The 22,036-nt window shown below is 36.1% G+C and overlaps 5 protein-coding genes and 1 pseudogene across 6 annotated transcripts; 3 read left to right on the top strand and 3 right to left on the bottom strand.

The window, feature by feature from the left end:
* On the top strand, positions 1-1,811 carry LOC105648417 (putative polygalacturonase). Its single transcript, XM_012234794.4, has 5 exons — positions 1-365; positions 435-555; positions 637-811; positions 897-967; positions 1,047-1,811. Exons 1-5 carry the CDS (start codon positions 27-29, stop codon positions 1,751-1,753), a joined length of 1,413 nt encoding a protein of 470 aa, XP_012090184.2. The 5' UTR covers positions 1-26; the 3' UTR covers positions 1,754-1,811.
* Positions 1,812-2,427: 616 nt separating this feature from the next.
* Positions 2,428-4,745, top strand: LOC105648836 (putative polygalacturonase). Its single transcript, XM_012235338.4, has 6 exons — positions 2,428-2,538; positions 2,621-2,962; positions 3,100-3,220; positions 3,320-3,494; positions 3,598-3,668; positions 3,822-4,745. The coding sequence occupies exons 1-6, from the start codon at positions 2,500-2,502 to the stop codon at positions 4,511-4,513; spliced, it is 1,440 nt and encodes a 479-aa protein (XP_012090728.1). The 5' UTR covers positions 2,428-2,499; the 3' UTR covers positions 4,514-4,745.
* LOC105648834 (putative serine/threonine-protein kinase At1g01540) lies at positions 3,793-6,954 on the bottom strand. Its single transcript, XM_020685157.3, is given in 8 exon segments — positions 3,793-4,807; positions 4,809-4,913; positions 5,001-5,210; positions 5,304-5,427; positions 5,533-5,694; positions 5,782-5,904; positions 5,994-6,095; positions 6,195-6,954. Coding segments are annotated over 8 exon segments (1,422 nt in total). The 5' UTR covers positions 6,758-6,954; the 3' UTR covers positions 3,793-4,774.
* Positions 6,955-7,766: 812 nt separating this feature from the next.
* LOC105648833 (glutaminyl-peptide cyclotransferase-like) lies at positions 7,767-12,819 on the bottom strand (annotated as a pseudogene). The gene is made up of 11 exons (XR_016322980.1): positions 12,462-12,819; positions 12,105-12,161; positions 11,647-11,682; positions 11,376-11,441; positions 10,257-10,320; positions 9,731-9,848; positions 9,274-9,371; positions 8,739-8,809; positions 8,560-8,587; positions 8,245-8,299; positions 7,767-8,095 (listed from the first exon to the last, which is right to left on the bottom strand). The product of XR_016322980.1 is annotated as a glutaminyl-peptide cyclotransferase-like (transcript).
* A 598-nt stretch (positions 12,820-13,417) lies between these two features.
* On the bottom strand, positions 13,418-18,754 carry LOC105648416 (glutaminyl-peptide cyclotransferase). Its single transcript, XM_012234793.4, has 11 exons — positions 18,050-18,754; positions 17,704-17,760; positions 17,544-17,579; positions 17,346-17,410; positions 16,426-16,489; positions 15,993-16,110; positions 15,535-15,632; positions 15,063-15,133; positions 14,898-14,925; positions 14,518-14,572; positions 13,418-13,961 (listed from the first exon to the last, which is right to left on the bottom strand). Exons 1-11 carry the CDS (start codon positions 18,311-18,313, stop codon positions 13,864-13,866), a joined length of 954 nt encoding a protein of 317 aa, XP_012090183.1. The 5' UTR covers positions 18,314-18,754; the 3' UTR covers positions 13,418-13,863.
* Positions 18,755-18,918: 164 nt separating this feature from the next.
* On the top strand, positions 18,919-22,015 carry LOC105648415 (heat shock protein 83). The gene is made up of 4 exons (XM_012234792.4): positions 18,919-19,208; positions 19,323-19,464; positions 19,865-20,145; positions 20,239-22,015. Exons 1-4 carry the CDS (start codon positions 19,071-19,073, stop codon positions 21,787-21,789), a joined length of 2,112 nt encoding a protein of 703 aa, XP_012090182.1. The 5' UTR covers positions 18,919-19,070; the 3' UTR covers positions 21,790-22,015.
* The last annotated feature ends 21 nt before the right edge of the window (positions 22,016-22,036 follow it).

Here is a 22,036-nt window from a genome sequence, read left to right as displayed (position 1 = left end):
TCTATTTCTCAAGTTAAAATGCAACAATGGATTTGTGTCCTAAATCAAGCAATTACCTTCTAGGTATTTTCTTTTCTATTATTCTGTCATTGACAAGGCTTGGAGAATGCACAAACACCATACAATACTCTGCAATAACCTGTCGGAAACACACCGCAGTTTTAACAGATTTTGGAGGAGTTGGTGATGGTAAAACATCAAATACAAAGGCTTTCCATTCAGCAATTGCTAATCTAAGCCAGTATGCATCAGATGGAGGAGCGCAGCTAATTGTACCACCAGGAAAATGGCTAACTGGGGCTTTTAATGTCACTAGTCATTTCACTCTTTATCTCCAAAAGGATGCAATTCTTCTTGCTTCTCAGGTAAAAATAATAATAAATTTTCTATTTTTCCTATGAGATGTTGCCGTTTTATTTATACCATATGGACAGGATGAAGCAGAATGGCCAGTTCTCGCTCCATTGCCTTCTTATGGGAGAGGAAGAGATGGACCTGGTGGAAGGTTTAGCAGTTTCATTTTTGGTACAAACCTCACGGATGTGGTGATTACAGGTAATTAATCTTTTTTTCTTGTATTTTTTGGAGTTAAATGAAATTTACTGATATATGATTATTATTTGTCTCATTAATTAGGTAATAATGGCACAATCGATGGACAAGGTGCAACTTGGTGGACCAAGTTCCGTAGTGGTCTACTGAAGATTACCAGGCCATATCTCATTGAGTTTTTATACTCTGATCAGATTCAAATATCCAATCTTACATTAATCAACTCTCCTTCTTGGAATGTTCATCCCACATATTCCAGGTTTCACCATTTCTGTGTAATTATGAGGGGATGAGAAGCTCTTCTTTTTTCTGCTACTGAAATTTGTGTATTTGAAATTTTGTAGTAATGTGCTGATCCAATGGTTGACTATTCTTGCACCAGTTGACTCCCCCAACACAGATGGAATCGATCCAGGTTTGTATGTTTAATTACATTTTAAAAGTTTTCCTACGAACCTTATTCTGAAAATTTCTTTTTTTCTTGTTGTTTCTAGACTCGTGCACGAATACTCGAATCGAAGATTGTTACATTGTGTCAGGAGATGATTGTATTGCAGTTAAAAGTGGGTGGGATCAGTACGGAATAAAATTTGGAGTGCCAACAAGGCAACTGATCATAAGAAGGTTGACCTGCATTTCCCCGGATAGTGCTACAATTGCTCTTGGCAGCGAAATGTCAGGCGGAATCCAGGACGTTAGAGCTGAAGATATTACAGCAATCAACACACAGTCTGGTGTCAGAATAAAAACTGCAATTGGAAGAGGAGGCTTTGTAAAAGACGTTTTTGTCAGAAAAATGAACTTTCAGACTATGAAGTATGTTTTCTGGATGACTGGATCCTATGGCTCACACCCTGACGAAGGATATGATCCAAAAGCATTGCCTAATATTACTCAAATAAATTACAACGACGTTGTGGCTAAGAACGTGACTTATACAGCTAGACTCGACGGAATAAAAAATGATCCTTTTACCGGAATTTGTATTTCTAATGCAGATATTACATTGACAGAAAAACCGAAGAAACTACAATGGAACTGCACTGACATTGCAGGAGTTACAAGCAATGTGACGACTAAAGCGTGTGATTTGTTGCCCGAGAAAAAGATCGACTGTCCTTTTCCTAAAGATACTCTTCCAATTGACAATATTAAGCTTCAAACATGCTCTCTGCCTTCAAGCAAATTGCTAGATTTATAGATTACATGTTAATTGTTCTTCTTCAAAGAAATAAATGAAATGGGTTTAATTTGGATTATTTTACTTAAGAGTCAGGATTTTGCTTATCAAAATTACATTCTTAGATATTGAATTACCGATGCATTTTAATTACAAATATCTAATTTAAATAATGCAATATAATTATGAAAATTATATAAGAGCTTGTTCACTGTTTATGGAATTTAATTTGAAATTTTAACTACTAACTATAAATAGGTGATATTTTGTTTATTTATATTGGATTTTTTTGGTACATGGAAAATTTTATTCATTTGGTCTTTAATTGATGTGCTTGATTTGGTAAGATACATAAACCCACCCGGTGTTTATACACTGAACTAATTAAGAAAGATTTTTTTTAATATTGCTGTTTTTTTTTTTTTATAACCAAAATATTATTATAATTGATTTAATGTATAGGTGAGTCATTTCAGTAAATTTACCGATATAAATATCAGCAAATTTTACGGGGAATTAATTATCCGCTGAGAATAAAAGGAGTTGGCCACAACAATACACCACCACTAATGGCATCCGCAGAGTATGTAAATGGGCCGGCATCCCAACCAATGCAAATTCGACTTAACCATTATTTTTAGCATTTTTGAGTTTTCCACTCTAAAAATAAAGCCGCCTTAATTAGCTATTTCCTTATATTTATCCCGTCTTGAAATTCTCCCATCTATTTAAGAACCAAGAAGTGGAAAAGAAAAAAACCAACAGAAATGAAAATGTCTTTGTGCTTAAAATTCAGTCTACTCAATGTAATTTCCTCCTCTTCTTTCCAATTATGCCACAAATCATTATTAACCGTAATTCTTTCCTAATTGTTACAATTTTATGCAGGTTTTTGAGATTATCTGTGTCATAATCCTAGTGGGATCATGTAGTTCCAGGATAGCAGAATGCAGAAATGTAATGGTTTTCGACAAGGATACATCAGTGGAATATCCTGCCATAAATTGCCGTAAGCACAGTGCATTTTTGACAGACTATGGAGGAGTTGGAGATGGAAAAACATTGAACACAAAGGCATTTCAAGATGCTATTGCCAATCTAAGTAAATATACTTCAGATGGAGGAGTAGAACTTATTGTACCACCAGGGAGATGGTTAACTGGAAGCTTCAATCTCACTAGCCATTTTACCCTTTTTCTCCATAAGGATGCCGTTCTTCTTGGTTCCCAGGTAATCAGTCGGTGTGAATTTTTATTTATTATTGTTTTTTTCTGTGTACATCAGAAAATCCTGAAATGGCAATCCTTATGTTGCGTATATTCCTATTAGGATCATCTGGTATATAACTTGTATGATCACATGTGCAGAATGAGGAAGACTGGCCTATAATTGCTCCATTACCTTCTTACGGGGTAGAAAAAGAATTTCCCGAGGGAAGGTTTGCGAGCCTCCTTTCTGGGATGAACCTCACCGATGTTGTAATTACTGGTAATGATCATGCAAATTATGCTTCTGGTTTCTATATAATTAAATATATACGTTTCGATTTTAAAGCTTTGTTTTTCTTTTTTTCCTTTTTACCATTAGGTAACAATGGCACAATTGATGGCCAAGGTGCTCCCTGGTGGGAAAAGTACAAAAAACGTGAAATTAAGGCAACCCGACCTTACCTGATTGAGCTTATGTATTCTAGTCAGCTCCAAATCACAAACATTACTTTCATCAATTCTCCATCTTGGCATATCCATCCTATTTATTGCAGGTTTGTCAATCTTTTTATTATCTGCAGTTTTTCAGAATATAATTGCATTACATATTCTAATATTCATCTATTGTGTTTTTCTGATGAAATTTGAAATGTGCAGTAATGTGTATATCAAACAGGTGACGATTCTAGCCCCAATAGAGGTGCCTAACACAGATGGGATTAACCCAGGTTGGTTTTCTTCACATTTATCTTTTCTCCTGTTATGGTAACTCTGAAGAGGAAGTATGTTATCAGGTTTGAGCAACTTCTGACAGCTTAGTTGTATCTACTGAGCTACTGAACTCATATTAGCTGAAACATAATCCTGCCTTTTCTTTTCAGATTCATGCTCAAATTGTCTGATAGAAGACTGTTACATCGTATCGGGAGATGACTGCATTGCAATTAAAAGTGGGTGGGATCAGTATGGACTTAAAGTTGCAATGCCCACAGAACACCTTGTTGTAAGAAGGTTAACCTGCATTTCCCCTGACAGTGCTACCATTGCCCTTGGTAGTGAAATGTCAGGCGGTATCCAGGATGTTAGAGTTGAAGATGTTATAGCAGTCGACACACAATCTGGTGTCAGAATCAAAACTGCAGCTGGAAGAGGAGGCTTTATAAAAGACATTTTTGTAAGAAGGATGACCATGAAAAACATGAAGTATGTTTTCTGGATGACAGGTGCTTATAAGTCACACCCAGATGATGGGTTTGATCCAAATGCACTAGCTGAGATTACAGGTATAAATTACAGTGACATTGTTGCAGATAATGTTACTATTACAGCAGCACTTGATGGATTTTCTAAGGCTCCCTTCTCTGGAATCTGCATTTCCAATGCGACTATAACATTGAGTGAAGATGCAAAAGAGCTGCAATGGAACTGCACTAATGTGAAGGGAGTTTCAAGTCATGTGACTCCTAAACCTTGCGATTCATTACCTGAACAAGACACCAAATGCACTTTCCCAGAAGATAAGCTGGCAATTGAAACGGTTAAGATGCAGACTTGTAAAGCTACTTCAATCTAATTAAAGTTTGTTATCACTGCTTGATGGTTGGCAGAATTATGATCAACAGTGTTTTAGTCCTTCAAAAAGGCAACAAATAAAAAGAACAAAAAAATAGCATATTTGTGCTGTTATTTAGCTTATTTAACCAACTATCATTGGAACAGATAACAAAAGCTTCCGTTGAACTCTTATGATTAATGTAATTGCAAATGACCATCAAATAAATGTATGGATATATATATTGAAATTATGACCTCTCTTCTTTGTCTCATTTTGACATCATTTTCTGATAGACATTACAGCTGCTTTCCCCTTCACGTGTATTAAATTCATCCTCAATTGATTTTGCAACAATCTGACTCTCCTGAGAGCAAATTCGATGAGATGAAGAGTCTCTCCTAAGCCGACGTTCGTGAATCTAAAATCATGATCATGAGAAATTATGTTAAGGTTTTCGTTAGGAAATAATAATCAAGACTTTATGTCCTTCTAAGTAGTTTCTTACATCACTTAGTAGTAAATCACGTGGCTCAAGCATGTGGATCACATCTCCCATCGTAGGCCTATGCTGTAAATCGGGATCAACACATCGAAGAGCGAGGCAGAGTATGCGTTTGAGATCCTTTGAATTCGGTATATCTGTCAATTTAGGATCTGCCACATACATGATTTTCTGGTTGGCAACCATGGATTTCAACCAGTCAATCAAATATATCTGCAAATGATGACTAATCTCTGTGTCAGAGGATATAAATATAAACAAACAAGGGTGTGAAAAAAGCATACAAGTGATTCAATCAGTATTTACTTGGGATTGATTGTGATCTACTGGTTTTCTTCCACATATGATCTCCATTACAAGTATTCCAAAACTATAAACATCGGTCTTCTCATTTAAAACTCCATTAGAAGCATATTCTTGAGATGAGTAACTGGAAGAATATACTATTGCAAGTTATTAGGTTTCACTTAACATAACTTAATTTGGCACATTGCCTTTGCAGTGAAAGATCATGAAACCGACCAGAAAAGCTTACCCAGAAAGACTAGTTGTTAAGTCATTTCCCTCGGTACCAAAAAGCTTAACAATTCCAAAATCAGAAATCTTAGGATTCCATTGGTGATCAAGCAGTACGTTGGTAGATTTTAGATTTAGATGAACAATCTTCGGTTCGATATCCTCATGAAGGTACGCTAATCTTTAGAAACAAATTCTTCAAACTGTATGAACATAGAATAAAAGAAATCGGATCTCATCAAGTAAGGCTCAGAATCAAATAACTCACCCTTTTGCTACTCCTTGGATAATGTTCATTCTTATACTCCATGTTAAGGGGCTGACTTGTTCTTGACATCCATGAAGCCATTGATGCAGATTACCATTATCCACATACTCATTCACAAGCATTCTAATAGAAAGAACAATTACTAATGAAATGAAAATTATATACATAAACACACACATTCAAGCAAAAGACGCAAAAATTAAATTCCACACCTGTAACCTCCTTCCGTACAATATCCAAGCAATTTGATTAAATTCTTGTGTCTAACATGTCCTATTAGCTCCACTTTATTCATAAAATCATCAACTTGAACACTGGTTGATTTACTCAGCTTCTTAGCAATGTGCGATTCTATTGAAATCAAATTATCCAATATTAATTAATGAAGCACAAAAATTATAAAGCATTATTACCTCTTACTGAAAAGTCTCTTTACTGCCACTCTCGTAGTATCCAACAAAATGCCACGATAAACACCACTAAACTCGCCGTTTCCGATCAAATTCTCATCAGAAAATCCATTAGTCACCACATCAATGTCCCTTAAAGAAAACCTATTTCCTCTCCACGCATCTGAAGCCATAAACGAATACCTAGCAACCGATTCCAAATCAGACACAAGATTACCACTTCTTTGAATTGTGATCATTCCACTAGCCTGAGGCGATACCACCACCGAACTATGGTGGTCGAGCTTAGCAATGTTCATCTCAATCTCCGATATTCGGCTCGACAATAGTCTCCTGTCTAGAGATGATGTATTATTACAAGTCCAATAGTTCTTGCGAGAAATTGCGTTCGGTAAACTGAAATGAGGTTTGGAGGATCTGGACTTTTGGCGACAAAGATAGATTATGCAGAGGAAAATGGTGATAAGGAAGAGAACAGTGAAGAGTATAGTGAAAGCAACTAGAATAACCCATAATCTAAGGCCGAACAGGGAGGTATGCCTGGAAAGATTTTTGTTAACAGACATGATTAGATATAGAGGGAGGTGAAAGGAGGTGCATGGAAATGGAGATGGAGGAGATTTCTAGCAGATGCAGAGAGGAATTTGAGCTTAGGCAGAACATCTTGGGGTTGTTTTAGTTTCAAATGTTTGACGTGCCAACTAACCAGCGGCAGTAGCGGGAAATCTGGGTATAATTTTGGCGTAGATAAGACCGTAGCTTGACACCAAATGAATCTAACAGTTAGTTGCCACTTGAAGAAATATTAGTTGTTGTGAATTGTTTGTTTTTATTAGCCATGAATCCCGCGTTTTGTGAAACAAAAGCTATTTGGCAAATTCTTCAATACGTATTAACCTTTTTTTCTTTTTTTTCCTGACTGGCTTTTTAAGGTTAAAATTCCATTCCATATACAGTTCATAACATAAAAAACTTTTTTTTTTTTAAATTCATTTCATATTTAACAAAAGAGATGTGGACTAATCAAATATGGTTTGATTGATTTTTTCACTTGCGTAAAAAATGAGAGATTTCTAATTCGATGAGTCCTGAGAAGTGTTGTATAGCCCCATGGCATGAGAGAGACTAAATTTTCAACAGTTTTAATAAAATTCAGTGAGAGAGAGAGAGGGAGAAAGAGCAAAAGCAAACTCAAGAACATTTCCAATCCATTGCACAGTGGTTCACTATACATTCTATTATTTCTTTGACATTATGCATATCATCCCGTCTTAACTCCTTGGTGCAAGCCAATGGCACATTCCAAGTATCTAACAACCAGCATGAACAAGTTCCCAAGGAATCAAGTGACTATCCTCCAATCCACCTGTCTCTCCTTCGTGTCAGAAAAAACTTCACGATCAAGTTCATTGCACATGAACAAGAAGATTTAAAATCCTCCATTGGATGTACCAGTTAGTCCATCAAAATCTTTTGTCGAGGAATGAGCTCATGGTCACCTTAACATTATAAGAAATTAGGTTTTCTGAGAAAGAAGAAAGAAGAGGAATCGAGAGGATTAGAGAGAAGAAGAGATAGGTCTGATTGTAATTCATTGATTACTGAAAATAGAGTTTGCAGCTCATATATAAACCTCAGCCTATGTGGCTTACACATCGGCACAATCAGCCACATAAGCAATTAACAGTTGACCCAACTTAATAGAGTTCCATACTTACAATATAAAGCCCAATACAATTCAGGAAATTGGTAATAACCAATACATTTATTTAATAACGACCCTAACATCTTTGTGGGCATAGATGATTATGGTATACAAAGCTGCTTAATCACTCCGATATCGACATGTTTGTTCGTCAGATGCAATTTGATTTCATAAAGCGTTGGCCATAGTTTTCCCGTAACTGCAAGCAAATATCGTAGAGATGTAATAAATCAAAACCCAAAAACAGCTACCGAAGTACGCAGTCTAATAACGACAATTCACGATATATGAAAAGAAAGGGTCAGATATACACTTATAGTACATGGTTAAACTACTGTAGCAACTTACCGAAAAGACGGTTGCTTTTGCTATCCCATGCTATTCCATTTAAAACATCAATGTTCTGGAAGGAATTGAAATTTTCATATACTTCGGGTTAATAGAGCAAAAAACAATATTCACGTTATATTTCATTAAAGGAAGGAAAGACAAACATAGATGTATAATTATTCACAAACACAAATAGACAGAGTCACAGAGGAAGGAAGTTTGATTAAAAATGCAGAGAAGCTTTAGCCAAGAATTTAATCACAAACATCATTTCCCGACAATATTCTAATTTTTCTACGAAGAAACATCTGTTATATCTGATTAAATGCTTACCGTATATCCAGCTGCTATCAATCCTTTCCTGTAAAAAACAAAAGCATGACTCCGTGAAACTAAGAATATGAAAAACAAAAAACAAAAAAGAAAAAAACAAAAACCTATTACTCTCAGGATCAGACTCGAGAAAAAAAGGATAATAAAAATATAGAGAGAAGGAAACTTTTAAACAACACCTTAAATTTTCAAGAAGAATCAATCCAACCACAGTCCCATCTTTAGGAGAGATCCTTACAATACAATCAGTCTACATAATGAGAACACAAACATTAGAAAGATATCAGATACATCAAAGAGAAAGACTTGCGTACACTGAATATATACACCTAAATAATATTGATTATAAATTTGTAACATGTAATGTGAGGGAAAAAGGGCATTGGATGTCTTTTTCTCTAGGGAAAAATTTGACATAAAAGTAATTTCAATAAACAGTTTTTAAAAATGCCATTCACCTATTGGTTGGGTGTATGAGAATCTCCCAGCATCAACTAGGTATATTAGAAAAGTTTATTCCATTTATAGCAAAGACTAGGGATAAAATGTTCTCTTCACCAAGACTGAGACTTGAAGATCTAGTTCTCTCTATGTTTGCACTAATTCTTTCCAGAAGCAAACTACCATGCCAATGTCTTCACTAAAATGCCTAGGAGTACCTATTTTTGGAAAATCATCAACCAATATCCAAAGCAAATGAAGTTTGAACAGTACCATATAAACATTAGCCCATACTTCGCCATTTACAAACTCTAGTTCATTGAGGAGGCGCACTTCATGATTTCTGTACTTGACAATGTGTTTTTCAGTTACTGCAACAAAACTAAACACATGAAGCAGCTTTTACACAACTATTTTTCTTTTATAAAAAAAAAAAAAAAAGAAGTGTTTTAAGTTTATAATTAACAAACAAGAGATATTATATATCAAGATCAAGCAGGTACAGGGGCCAAATTATGGAGGGATAGAAAAGTTAGAAGAGATGGTTAAACAAATACTATGCTATAATTATTCACCGAAAAAATTGAAGTTTATATCCACTGAAGTTGAAAGGAGTATAAATAAAACCCGGAAAAAACAACAAAAACAATGTAAGATAATACTAAGAAGAACAAGAATATCAAGGGAACTGGAACAAGGAATTATGAAAACTTCTGTATGAAAGAGAAACCATTAGATGTTCTTGGGTCAAACTGATACAATGTTGAAGTTCCATCGCTGCCAAACAAAACTTTTCCATCAGTTGCCAGTCCCCAACCATCATGCATCTGATGAGTAAATTTCTCGACCTGCACCAGGTGAGTAAAAATTAAATTGTTAACCCTCTGAAAACAATAGCTTTTGGCCACCTCAAAAGACCAATGCAAACAGACATTTTTACAGCCTACAGAATGGAAATAGCAAGTTGTATGGAAAACTAAAGATTGGTCCAGAATGCTCTTCGATGAGTAGGATGTGATAATAATTGCAAAAAATGGCAAAGTTTCAGGTTTGCGTAGTGAAAATTAAACCATCTCGGAATTAGAAAAAAAAAAAAAAAAAGAACTAGAGATGTTTTGGGGGATAAGGTGCTATTAAAACCAAACAAGATATTACAAACATCTAAGAAAGGAATGCTTAGATTAGAAAATAACTTAACAGCATAATAAATAAGCATGCATATATATTTGCAGAACCAGAAACAATGAGATACAAACTTTAGTTAAATCATCCCGGTCATATATGAAACCAGTATTCGTCAACAAAGTCACTTGGAACAACCTAAAAAAAAAAAAAACACCATATTAGCATAGTACATTTATTATGACCTTGGAAGAACCATATCTCAAAAACTAGTCATTAAGGTTAGAGAGCCCAAGTTCATATAAACCCACACTGAAATCCCAATTTCCGATGTGGAATCCAAGACAAGTAATATACCTTGTCTTGCAGCCAGGACCTTAAAAACATCAGTTCTATTACAGAACTGCATATGTAAAATCAATGAGGGAAGAAACCAGGACATGCAATCAAATCAACTAAAGCAATCATACTAAACCTAACACCAGTTGCAACTAATTGCAATTATTTTGGTAGCAAATCAAACACTGAGTACTAGAACAAGCACAAAAATCTATTTCAAAATAAAATTTCAATGAATTAATTCCATATTCTGAGGAGGTTCTTTGGACTTCAGAAATATCACTGTAATTTTCAGGGGAAAGGGAAACATGATTGTGTGATTATTCAAAAGAAAACAAAATTAACAAGAAAATTATCTGCTTTCAATTATCAGCTATATTTTCATATTTCTATTTTTCCTTCTGTCAATTTGACTGCTACTAGTTACTCACAAACACCATGTGATTCTCCCAAAACAAATATGCATTTGTTGGCAAACCAGGTACCAACATATGCAAAAACCTACGACTCAGGATACCACTGTCAGAAACGTTCTTCCAAAGAAAAAAGCCCATTCAATCCCACATCACCTCTGCAAACTTCTCAGGACTTTGGTATAACCCTTTAGCCCCTCTAATTTTGACTCCTAGGTTGTGATGTTCGGTCCAAATGGAGGCATGAGACAGGCTTCTGGTTGGTTGGGACTTGGGATGAGAGAATGGAAAAGATAAGAAGAAAATCTGTTAAGTTTATTTGCTTCAGTGGATTGATACACAAGAAGCAATGAAAAACTTCTTCCCATCCATCTGGGCTCATATTTGATTTCTGATTAATTCAGTCTGGTTAAAGTACCAAATTCAATGTAATTTAAGCAATCAATCATTTCACAATCAGTTTAACTGAAAATGCCAAGAACCAGTCTCCAAGTCATGAACCTTTCACCAAGAAGAGTTAGGCCTTCTCCAAAAAAAAGAGCTATTCATCTTTTGAAGAGCCAAAACCTGTAGATAAGAAACATCACGAGGTTTAAATACCTATCAAAAAGACAAAATAAATAAATAAAACCAATAGCTGCGGCCATAATCCAAATAAAAACAATTCTTAAAAGTGATTGGGAGACATCAAAACAATGAATTGGGAATTGGACAATTGAAAACAGATGAAAAGTCTTCAAGAAAATCTGAATGCTAGACTAGAGGCATATACCTTCCCGGAGTGAAGATCAACTCTCCGAACTGATGACTGAATTAACAAGAATAAGTAGAAAGTTAAGTGGGCAATTAAAAAATTACATAAAAAGGAAATGTGGTTTAAAAAAAAAAAAGACATCTTGCAAAATTTTTTAGAATCTCGCTTCGTGGAATGAAGTTTTATAACATGTCATGAAATTCATTTACAAATTCATCAGTCATATTTGAAATAAATTAAAATTTATTCAGAATTTTATATTTTTATTTTTATTAGTCATACTCGAGTCAAAGTCTATCAAGCTAGCAGACTATAAATTCAAAATGAACTGAACACTTGATACTCACCATTTCAAACATGAGAATTTAATTACCACATTATTAATATATGATTCTCTACCATTGGTGACTTTTTTTTTTCCATTTATTCTAAACGAACAATTAATTTTTTTTTTTTTTTTTTGAAAGCAAACCAACCTTGCCATATAGCCCAGTTGACTCAAATAATGTATCGTTTCCTGCGTAAAGAAGACCCTGAAAGCAAATTTAATTTGGTGTATTAATTCAATAGCCAAATAATTAATAATATTAATTCAAATATCAGTAACAAATAAAATTAAATACAAATCAATTTATATTTCCGTGCTGATCGTTCTTCAACAGATTATAAGAATAATCAAATTATAATATTCTTTTAAATTAATTTATACGATTGTTAATATTATATTATTCATTATAAAATTAACATCTATACTTAACGTGTTACGGTGTTCGTGTTAGATATTACTGTTACTATATCACGTCCAAGCAAGAAATGACTGGTGAGAGAGTTACCTGAGTGTAAGCGAAGGGATCGTGAGGAAACTCATTGAGCACTTCAATTGAATAAATTTTGGGGGACTGATCAACCGACTCTAATGTATTCCACATGATCGACGAAATACCCAAGAGAAAAACAATCAAGGCCATGGCTAACAGAATAATTAAAGGAAGCTCCTTGAGAGGGAAATGAGAAGTTGGAGAAGAGGCCGTGGAAACATCAGCACCGTGCTTGCCGTTATTAGACCATGGATGAAGTTGATCGATTTGACCAATGCGGAGGAAGTATGATACTGGAATACAAGAAAGGATCTTTTTACAATCACATGACGTAAAGTCTTGTCATGTAATTTTAGTGAATTAAAAAGTAATGGCACGTTGTTTTTTTTTTTTTTTTTTTTTTTTTTTTTTTTTTTTTTTTTTAATAGCAATGGCTCGGTTGTTAATATTTTATATTTTTTAATAACTTATACAATGTGATTATTTTAATATTTAAAAAGTAATTATTTTTTTAATTCAAGTAAAATTAATGTCCGCTTGAATCTACGCCTCGTCGTCATAGCAAGCGCCAGCTACAAGAAACTACCGCCTGGAAGTAAAGTTATTCCGGTATCCCTAGTCGTCTCTTTAAAAGTGACAATTCGCTTTTTGTCCCCGCAGTTAGAATACGTTGGAAAGATAAAGGATCGTCGTGCCTCTACAAACGACAACTCGTTTTTCGGCAGTTTACCAGAAAAACTAATAAATTTCCCGGAATACGGAATACCGTAAAATCACCTGCAATGGTGATAACGCAACTGATCTTGTCCAACAAGAGTATGGAAATCTGCCTACTTCTTGTCGTCATACTTGCAATGTCATCGTGCCACTTCAAATTTTTGCCATTTGAGTACTGAGATAGCACAAAGCAGGGCCATGTTTTAAAAAACAAAGGCTACGCAAATTACTGAGTAGGTACTTCTGCACTAGCATTTGAACTTATCAAAACAACTCAAAAAAAATTATTTGAAACATCGAGTAGCTTACAAAGGGCTTGACTCATTCATAATCCTACATTTTACCCATGATAACTGACTTGGACCAAACTCATCAGCTAATTTTTTTACAAAATAAAAATAATGGGGACCATATTGTTCTGTTCACAAACAAATTAATAGCTTATCGTACATTCTATGCATTATCCTATCTTATCTCCTTCATATAAGCCAATGGTTCATTCCAAACATCTTACAGGAGCAAACCAGTCCACAAAGAATAAGTGATTGTCGCTCTACAATCTATTTGCCTTTCCTGGATGTCAGCTGAACTTCACAAGAACAACTTTATCATACACGAGTAACATAGGCTGAAATCCTGTGTCAGAGTGATTGAACTAAAAATCACTGAGAGACATGTCAAAATCTTCAGGAACAGCTGATTATGGTAAACAAAGCTGGCTAATCACTCCGCTACGAACTTTTTTCTTTACAGGATGCAATTTGATCTCATAAAGCTTTGGCCATAATTTTCCAGTAACTGCAAGCAAATGTAACAGATAAAAAATAAAAAATCATATCCCAAAAAGACTTCAGATAGAAGTCCCAAGTCTAAGAAAAGTAGCCTTCTTTGCAGCATAATGTGAACATAATTCAGGTGTGTAAAATTGTATTGTATGATTTCAATCATCAACTGGATTAGGAGCTCCAAAGGTAGGCTAGCTTATGCAAATTCTCTTATCATTTCAAATACAAACTGGGTTCTTTAATGGAAAGACAAGTGAAAATATGACATGCATGCTGACATCTGTAATCAAGCATCTTGTTTAGGAAGAAGATGCTAAAAATTAAAATTCGAAGACCAAAAAGTTCCAGTTTCAGGTTCATGTCAGCAATGAATGGCAGGAAACAAATTAGAAACAGGCATACCATGGAGTGAGTGAAGTGTTTTGGAACAAGAACTGGGCAACAAACTCCATATAATTGAAATATAATTTGTTTGATTAAATTTGTTTCATGTTGCAATTGGTACTTGTACACATTTTTAAAAGAGAAAAGGATTCATATACACATGGTGATACAAGTGTAGAGCTTACCAAAAATGCGGTTGTCATTGCTATCCCATGCAATACCATTTAAAACATCAATGCCCTAAAATGGATTAAAAAAGGTAATGAGGGAAATAACCCCATTCATATTAACTACATTATAAAGAAAGGAAACAGAGAGAGCTAGATGGAAGTTAATGTGATTTGAATTGCATAAATTTCTAGTTGAGCCTTTGTTCCTCTCTCATCTGGCAACAAATCAATCAGGAGACATACCACATAGAAAAACTATTAGAAAAGGATAATGTTTCTCTCTCTCCCCCTCTCTCCCCCCCCCCCCCCCCCCCCCAAAAAAAAAAAAAAAATATATATATATATATATATATATATATATATATATGAAATGTAAGCTATAACTGAATGCTTACCCTGTGTCCAGCTGCTATCAATCCTTTTCTGTGAAATACAAACGAAAAACAGAATGATTCCATGCAATGCAAGCAACATGAAACAACAGTTAATAATATCATGATCAAATTAGTGGCAAAGATATGCTAATACAATATGAAGAGAAGACAAATGAGAAACAACACCTTAAGTTTTCAAGAAGAATCCATCCAAGCAGAGTGCCATCTTTGGGTGAGATCCTTGCTATGCAATCAGTCTACATAATGAGCACAAACATGAGAAAGATATCAGACACAGGCGTTAGCTAGCTATACTGGCAAACTCTTGTGCATTCTTATCAAAGATCTCCACACCAAAGTTGAGGGTCTAAGGAGGAGCCCCAGAGAGAGACAGAGAAATGTTACGGATAAAACATCTAGAATGTGAGAAGGGACAACTGGAGAATATTATCATAGTCACTATTAAGAGTCAAAAATAAATTTCAGATGACTCAAAGCATGCTTCTCCCTTGGTCTAGGGAATGGATGACCCTTGGAGCCATAAATTGCTTCTCCTGTAGAAGAAGAAAACTACCATGCCAATGCCCTCACAGTGAAGTGCCTAGAAGTGGCTATTATTGGAAAATCATCAAAAAGTATCCAGATGAGTGAAAGATACCTGCCAAACGTTGGCCCAAAGTTCACCATTTACAAACTCTAGTTCATTGAGGTACCGTACTTCACGATTTTCATATTTGATAATATGTTTTCCAATTACTGGATCAAACAAGACAAACAAAACAGCATTTACACACAGTTTCACGAAAAAAAAAAAAAAAAAAAAAAAAAAAAAAAAAAAAAAAAGAAAGCCAAAGTTCATAACCATCAAGTTTAACTAGGAACTAGCACAAAATGTGAAGGGATAAAACATTTAGCCAAAGATGCGTAAAGAAATATAATATTATAGTTATTTACTAACAGAATTGAAGCTATTATCTGCTGTAGTTGAAGCAACCATCAATAATATTAGGAAGAAACCGCCAAATCAAAGTAAAAATAATACTTATATAAGACCAAGAATATCGGAAGACGGAGGACCAGAGGAATTATGGAAAACATTTTGCGCACAATAGACACCTTTCAATGTCTGAGGGTCAAGCTTGTATAATGTTGAAGATCCATCACTGCCAAACAAGACTTTTCCATCAGTTGCCAGTCCCCAACCATCATGCATCTGATGAGAAAATTTCTCAACCTGCACCACGTAAAAATTAAATTATTACATTTGAAACAAAGAACTTTTCAACCACTCCAAAAAGGGATCAACTCAATCAAAGATAAGAAACCAAGGCAAAGTATGGAGAAACAGAATTGGTCAAGAGTGTACTCTTATGTGTAGAAGTATATCAAAATTGTAAAAGCCAGTAATTTTTCGAGACGGCAGGCATCATCAGAATCAAATTATTTTGGAGAAGTTAAAAATGCCATCTTTAGATGAGATATAACTTGACCGAAAAATAACATATGAAATAAATATATACACTCAAAAGAAGAATGGTGAAGTACAGACTTTGCTTAAATCATTTCGGTCATATATGAAACCAGTTTGTGTCAACCAAGTTACTTGGAACAGCCTACAAAAGAACATGAAAATTACTAAATTAGTATATTACTGTTTTTATGTATTTACACAGTGATGTATATAAATTAATTATTGAAGAAACCAAATGCATGCACTCAAAGCAACTAAATCCAATTATACTGAAGAAACCAAATGCATGCACTCAAAGCAACTAAATCCAATTATACTGAAGCAAAGCATATTGCTGATTAGCATTCAGTATATACCCATGCCCAGCAGTCTATTTGAAAACATAAGTTCAATAAATATATTATTCTGATGAGGTTACTTCAAATACTGAAGTAATTTTCAGGGGAGAAAGATACAAAATCATGCAATTATTCAAAAGAGAAATGAAAACATTGGTGCCCTATCATCAGCGACTTTTTTCATCTCTCTTTACCAGTGTCAATTGACCATTGCTACTGACAAGTACCTATATTTTTTTTACAGCATTTGCTGACAAACCAGTTCAGATCTGCACAGAACTTATGACTCAGGAATGCCATATTTGGCAAGCGCAAACATAGGACACACACCTACATTTGATTGGGGGGATGAAGGGGAGAAGATGGATAAGATAAGAGGAAAATTAGTTCTCCATTTGCTTGAGAAGAAAGATATCTAGAAAGCAAAGAGGAAATTTCCTCCATCTATCCAGGCAAAATTTGTATTCTGATTGTTTCATTCTGGTTAAAATATGAAGATTAAATAGCAACCAATCATGACTCAATCTGGTTAACTGGAGGTGCTAAATATAGAGAAACTCCTCCCGAAGAAGGTGAAAAACCTTCCAGTCACCAACATATTACTGTAAACCTAACTTTGCTGAAGCAACAAGAGAACCATAATGCAACCAAGTCACGAACCTTTGACCAAGAAGAGTTAGGCCTTCTCCAAAGTATGATTCATCCATCTTCTGCATAACTTCAACCTGTACATAACTTCTAACAGTTAAAAATACAAACAATTCTCAAATGAGATTGGGGAGCATCAGAACAAGGAATTGGGAATTTGAAAACACATGTGAAGTCTTGAAGAAAATTTGAACGCTAGAGACAATGTACCTTCCCAGACCGAAGAGCAACCCTCCTAACAGATGACTGAAAAAACAAAAACAAGTAGAAGGCTCAGTGATGAATTACCCGAAACTAAATGAGATTAAGATAATGTATGCTGCTTCAGAAAGCAGAGAATACCATGCATTTAAAGAGAAAGTAAACCTACCTCACCATAAAGGCCCGTTGACTCAAATATTGTATCATTTCCTGCATAAAGCAGCCCCTGAAAACATATTAGAAATGACGTTAATCCTCAATTAATAGACCATGTAATTCATGCACAACTGCACAAGGAATCAATAGGCTTCCAATAATAATAGGCAACGGCTTTCATCAATTTGTTAGTAAGATATAAAATCTAGGTCAAAAGAATAAAAATTTAAGTGAAAAATATGAAAACAAGCAAATGACCTATTCACAGATATTTACACTGATGAATTTAAAATATTAACTAATAAATGACGAGGAGACCAAATCACCAAACAAAATAGAGACTGAGATGAAATCGTTACCTGAGTGAAGGCGTTGGGATCGTGAGGGAACTCATTGAGCACTTGAATTGTATAGATTTTGGAGGACAGATCACCGGACGCTAAACTACTCCACATGATCGACGAAATGCCTATAAGAGTGATTATGCCGAAAGCCATAACTAATGGAACAAACCGGGGTAATTTCCTAAAAGTGAATTGAGAAATTTGAGAAGAGGGCATGGAAATGTCTGGTTTACAGATTGATCGCTTGCCTTGCCTCTTATTAAGCGATTTGGTCCCCATGATGATGAAGGGGAGGATTCATCGGGACTGGTTAAAAGGAAGAATGAGAGACTTGTGAAGAGAAAAATCAACAGGAAGGGTGCGGTGATTGGCTCTGGGCTTAGCTCACCTTCGTTAGTTGGCCTTGGTCAGCTAATTGGAGGAGTTGACTAACTTCTCCAACGAATGTAACGTAATTACCATGTCTACAACGTTATTCGGCCCATGGAGTTTGCTCCATGGCTGTTATTTTTTCTGGAGCACCGCCACCGTAACACTAGAACCTAGACAGAAGCACGTGACGGTGCTAACACGTGCGAAGTCCTCGTCAGCCAAAAACGGTTACCCAACCAAAAGAAAGAAAGAAAGAACATTCCAGACTTCATAACAGAGCAAAACCTTGCACTCAGAAAAAACAACACGAACCTTCCAGAGTTCCCAACGGAAACGGAAATTTTCCACTCAAGAGAAAAAAAAGGTAAACAGACGGCATGAAACGCTACCGTCTCAATCCGAAAACAACGATTATCAATCAATACAGCGTCGTTTCGTGGAAGAATCCAGAACCAGTCTCTTCTCTCTCTTTTCACGCTGACCAATTGGAGAAGAAGAACCTAGAACCCTGTAAATCTCTACTATATATACCTCCATGAAATGCCAATCTTGTCAGCTTAAAATCTTCTGCGATCATCTCGAAACGCTTTATCGGGCTCTGTCTCCAATCTTTCCTGCATTCTCTTGCGCTGTTGTGTGGTGTTGTGTGAAGTAGTGGGGAAGAATGGCAGATGTTCAGATGGCTGATGCAGAGACCTTTGCCTTCCAGGCTGAGATCAACCAGCTTTTGAGTTTGATTATCAATACTTTCTACAGCAACAAGGAGATTTTCCTTCGTGAGCTCATCAGCAATGCATCTGATGTAAGTAGTCTACATTTTGGCTTCACTGTGTTTATTGTTTGTTGTGTCTTTGAATTTTATTATTTATTCTAGTATGATATGTTGATGTTGTATGGTTGTTTTAATGGCGTGTAGGCTTTGGACAAGATAAGATTCGAGAGCTTGACAGACAAGAGCAAGCTCGATGCTCAACCAGAGCTTTTCATTAGGCTTGTTCCTGACAAGGCTAATAAGACCCTCTCTATTCTTGATAGTGGTATCGGCATGACCAAAGCAGGTAACAAAAAAAAAAAAATCCAATAAACTCTTTCAATCGGTCCTTTTGATTCTTCTGTTAGTGTTATGATTTATGAGCACACGACTTTCAAAATATAAGTGCATTATTTCTAGCAAGACAAGAAAATAAATGAATTGAAGGAATTGTATCTCTTCTTTGATACAAAGATGGTTTGGTCAAGGTTCTAGTCTCAGTTTCTTTCTTCTGGTAAGAGAATTTGGAAACTTCTGTGTGGATTAATCCTAAGTAGAAAATTTTAATTTCGACCAAATTTTTCTGATTAGCAGCAATGGATAGTTTGCTGCACTAATTGGCCGTTGTATTCTAGACTCGGTGCTTGATAAATGAATGCCGTTGGGGACTGTACTTACGTCACGTGTTTGCTTCTTTACTTGAACAGATTTGGTGAATAATTTGGGTACAATTGCAAGATCTGGAACCAAGGAATTTATGGAGGCATTGCAGGCTGGTGCTGATGTGAGTATGATTGGTCAATTCGGTGTTGGTTTCTACTCTGCTTATCTCGTGGCAGAGAAAGTCATTGTGACCACAAAGCACAATGACGATGAGCAATACATCTGGGAATCACAAGCCGGTGGTTCTTTTACTGTCACAAGGGACGTTAGTGGGGAGCAACTTGGTAGGGGTACTAAGATTACTCTTTTCCTCAAAGAGGACCAGGTATAGACTAGATTCTGTTTTTGGATCCTTTATTAATAGATAATTGGTTTCGCTCCTGAGTGTTACTGATCTGGTGTTTATCCATTGCTGCAGCTTGAATACTTGGAAGAGAGGAGAATTAAGGACCTTGTGAAGAAGCACTCTGAGTTCATCAGCTATCCTATCTACTTGTGGACTGAGAAAACAACTGAGAAAGAGATCAGTGACGATGAAGATGATGAACCCAAGAAGGAAGAAGAGGGAGATGTTGAGGATGTTGACGAGGAGAAGGAGACTAAATCCAAGAAGAAGAAGATTAAGGAAGTTTCACACGAGTGGCAGCTCATTAACAAGCAAAAGCCCATCTGGCTGCGCAAGCCAGAGGAGATAACCAAGGAGGAATATGCCTCCTTCTACAAGAGCTTGACCAATGACTGGGAAGACCATCTTGCCGTCAAGCATTTCTCTGTTGAGGGTCAGCTTGAATTCAAGGCTATCCTCTTTGTTCCAAAGAGGGCTCCATTTGATCTTTTTGACACCCGCAAAAAGTTGAACAACATCAAGCTTTACGTCAGGAGGGTCTTCATTATGGACAACTGTGAAGAACTCATTCCTGAGTACTTGAGTTTTGTAAAGGGTGTTGTTGATTCTGATGACCTACCTCTTAACATTTCTCGTGAGATGCTTCAGCAGAACAAGATCCTCAAGGTGATCAGGAAGAACCTTGTTAAAAAATGCATTGAGATGTTCAATGAGATAGCAGAGAACAAGGAAGACTACAACAAGTTCTATGAAGCCTTCTCGAAGAACTTGAAATTGGGTATACATGAGGACAGTCAGAACAGATCCAAACTGGCCGACCTTCTTCGATACCACTCGACCAAAAGTGGTGAGGAGCTGACAAGCTTGAAAGACTATGTTACCAGGATGAAAGAGGGCCAGAAGGATATTTACTATATTACTGGTGAAAGCAAGAAAGCAGTTGAGAACTCACCATTCCTAGAGCGGCTCAAGAAGAAGGGCTATGAAGTTCTATTCATGGTGGACGCCATAGACGAGTATGCGGTCGGCCAGTTGAAGGAATATGATGGAAAGAAGCTGGTTTCTGCCACGAAGGAAGGATTGAAGCTTGATGATGAAACTGAGGAAGAGAAGAAGAAAAGGGAGGAGAAAAAGAAATCCTTCGAGAACCTTTGCAAGACGATCAAGGACATTTTGGGAGACAAGGTTGAGAAGGTGGTGATCTCTGATAGAATTGTGGACTCTCCATGCTGTTTGGTGACTGGAGAGTATGGATGGACAGCTAACATGGAAAGGATCATGAAGGCTCAGGCATTGAGGGACAGCAGCATGAGCTCTTACATGTCCAGCAAGAAGACTATGGAAATAAACCCGGATAATGGTATTATGGAGGAATTGAGGAAGAGGGCCGAGGCTGACAAGAATGATAAATCTGTCAAGGACCTCGTGTGGCTGCTCTTTGAGACTGCCTTGCTGACCTCTGGCTTCAGCCTTGATGATCCGAACACGTTTGCTGCCAGGATTCACAGAATGTTGAAGCTTGGTCTTAGCATTGATGAGGATGAGACTGTTGGTGATGATGCTGACATGCCTGCCTTGGAGGAAGATGGTGCCGAAGAGAGCAAGATGGAGGAAGTCGACTAAGCTCTTATAAGCAAGAAAAGGAGCTTTCTAGTAGGCTTGCTTTTGCGGTCTGGTCTTATGAGTAGTGAGGGTCTGTGTCTGTGTTGATAACTTGATATGGTCCCTTAGTGTCATTTATCAGTCTCGTTTTCTGGGGTCTCTTTCTAAGGTCAGCTTTGTGTCCCTGAGAATGGATATTATGGTATGTTTCATCTGAAATCAATACAGTCAATGGTTTCTCTGGCAATGTCTGTTGTTTCTTTTCTCT

Source organism: Jatropha curcas, chromosome 10 (genome assembly GCF_041381405.1).
Source record: "Jatropha curcas cultivar XTBG-Jc1 chromosome 10, XTBG_Jcur_1.0, whole genome shotgun sequence".
In the NCBI taxonomy this organism is placed as follows: domain Eukaryota; kingdom Viridiplantae; phylum Streptophyta; class Magnoliopsida; order Malpighiales; family Euphorbiaceae; genus Jatropha; species Jatropha curcas.
Note: the sequence above shows the minus strand (reverse complement) of the source record. Positions and strands in the feature narration are given on the sequence as shown.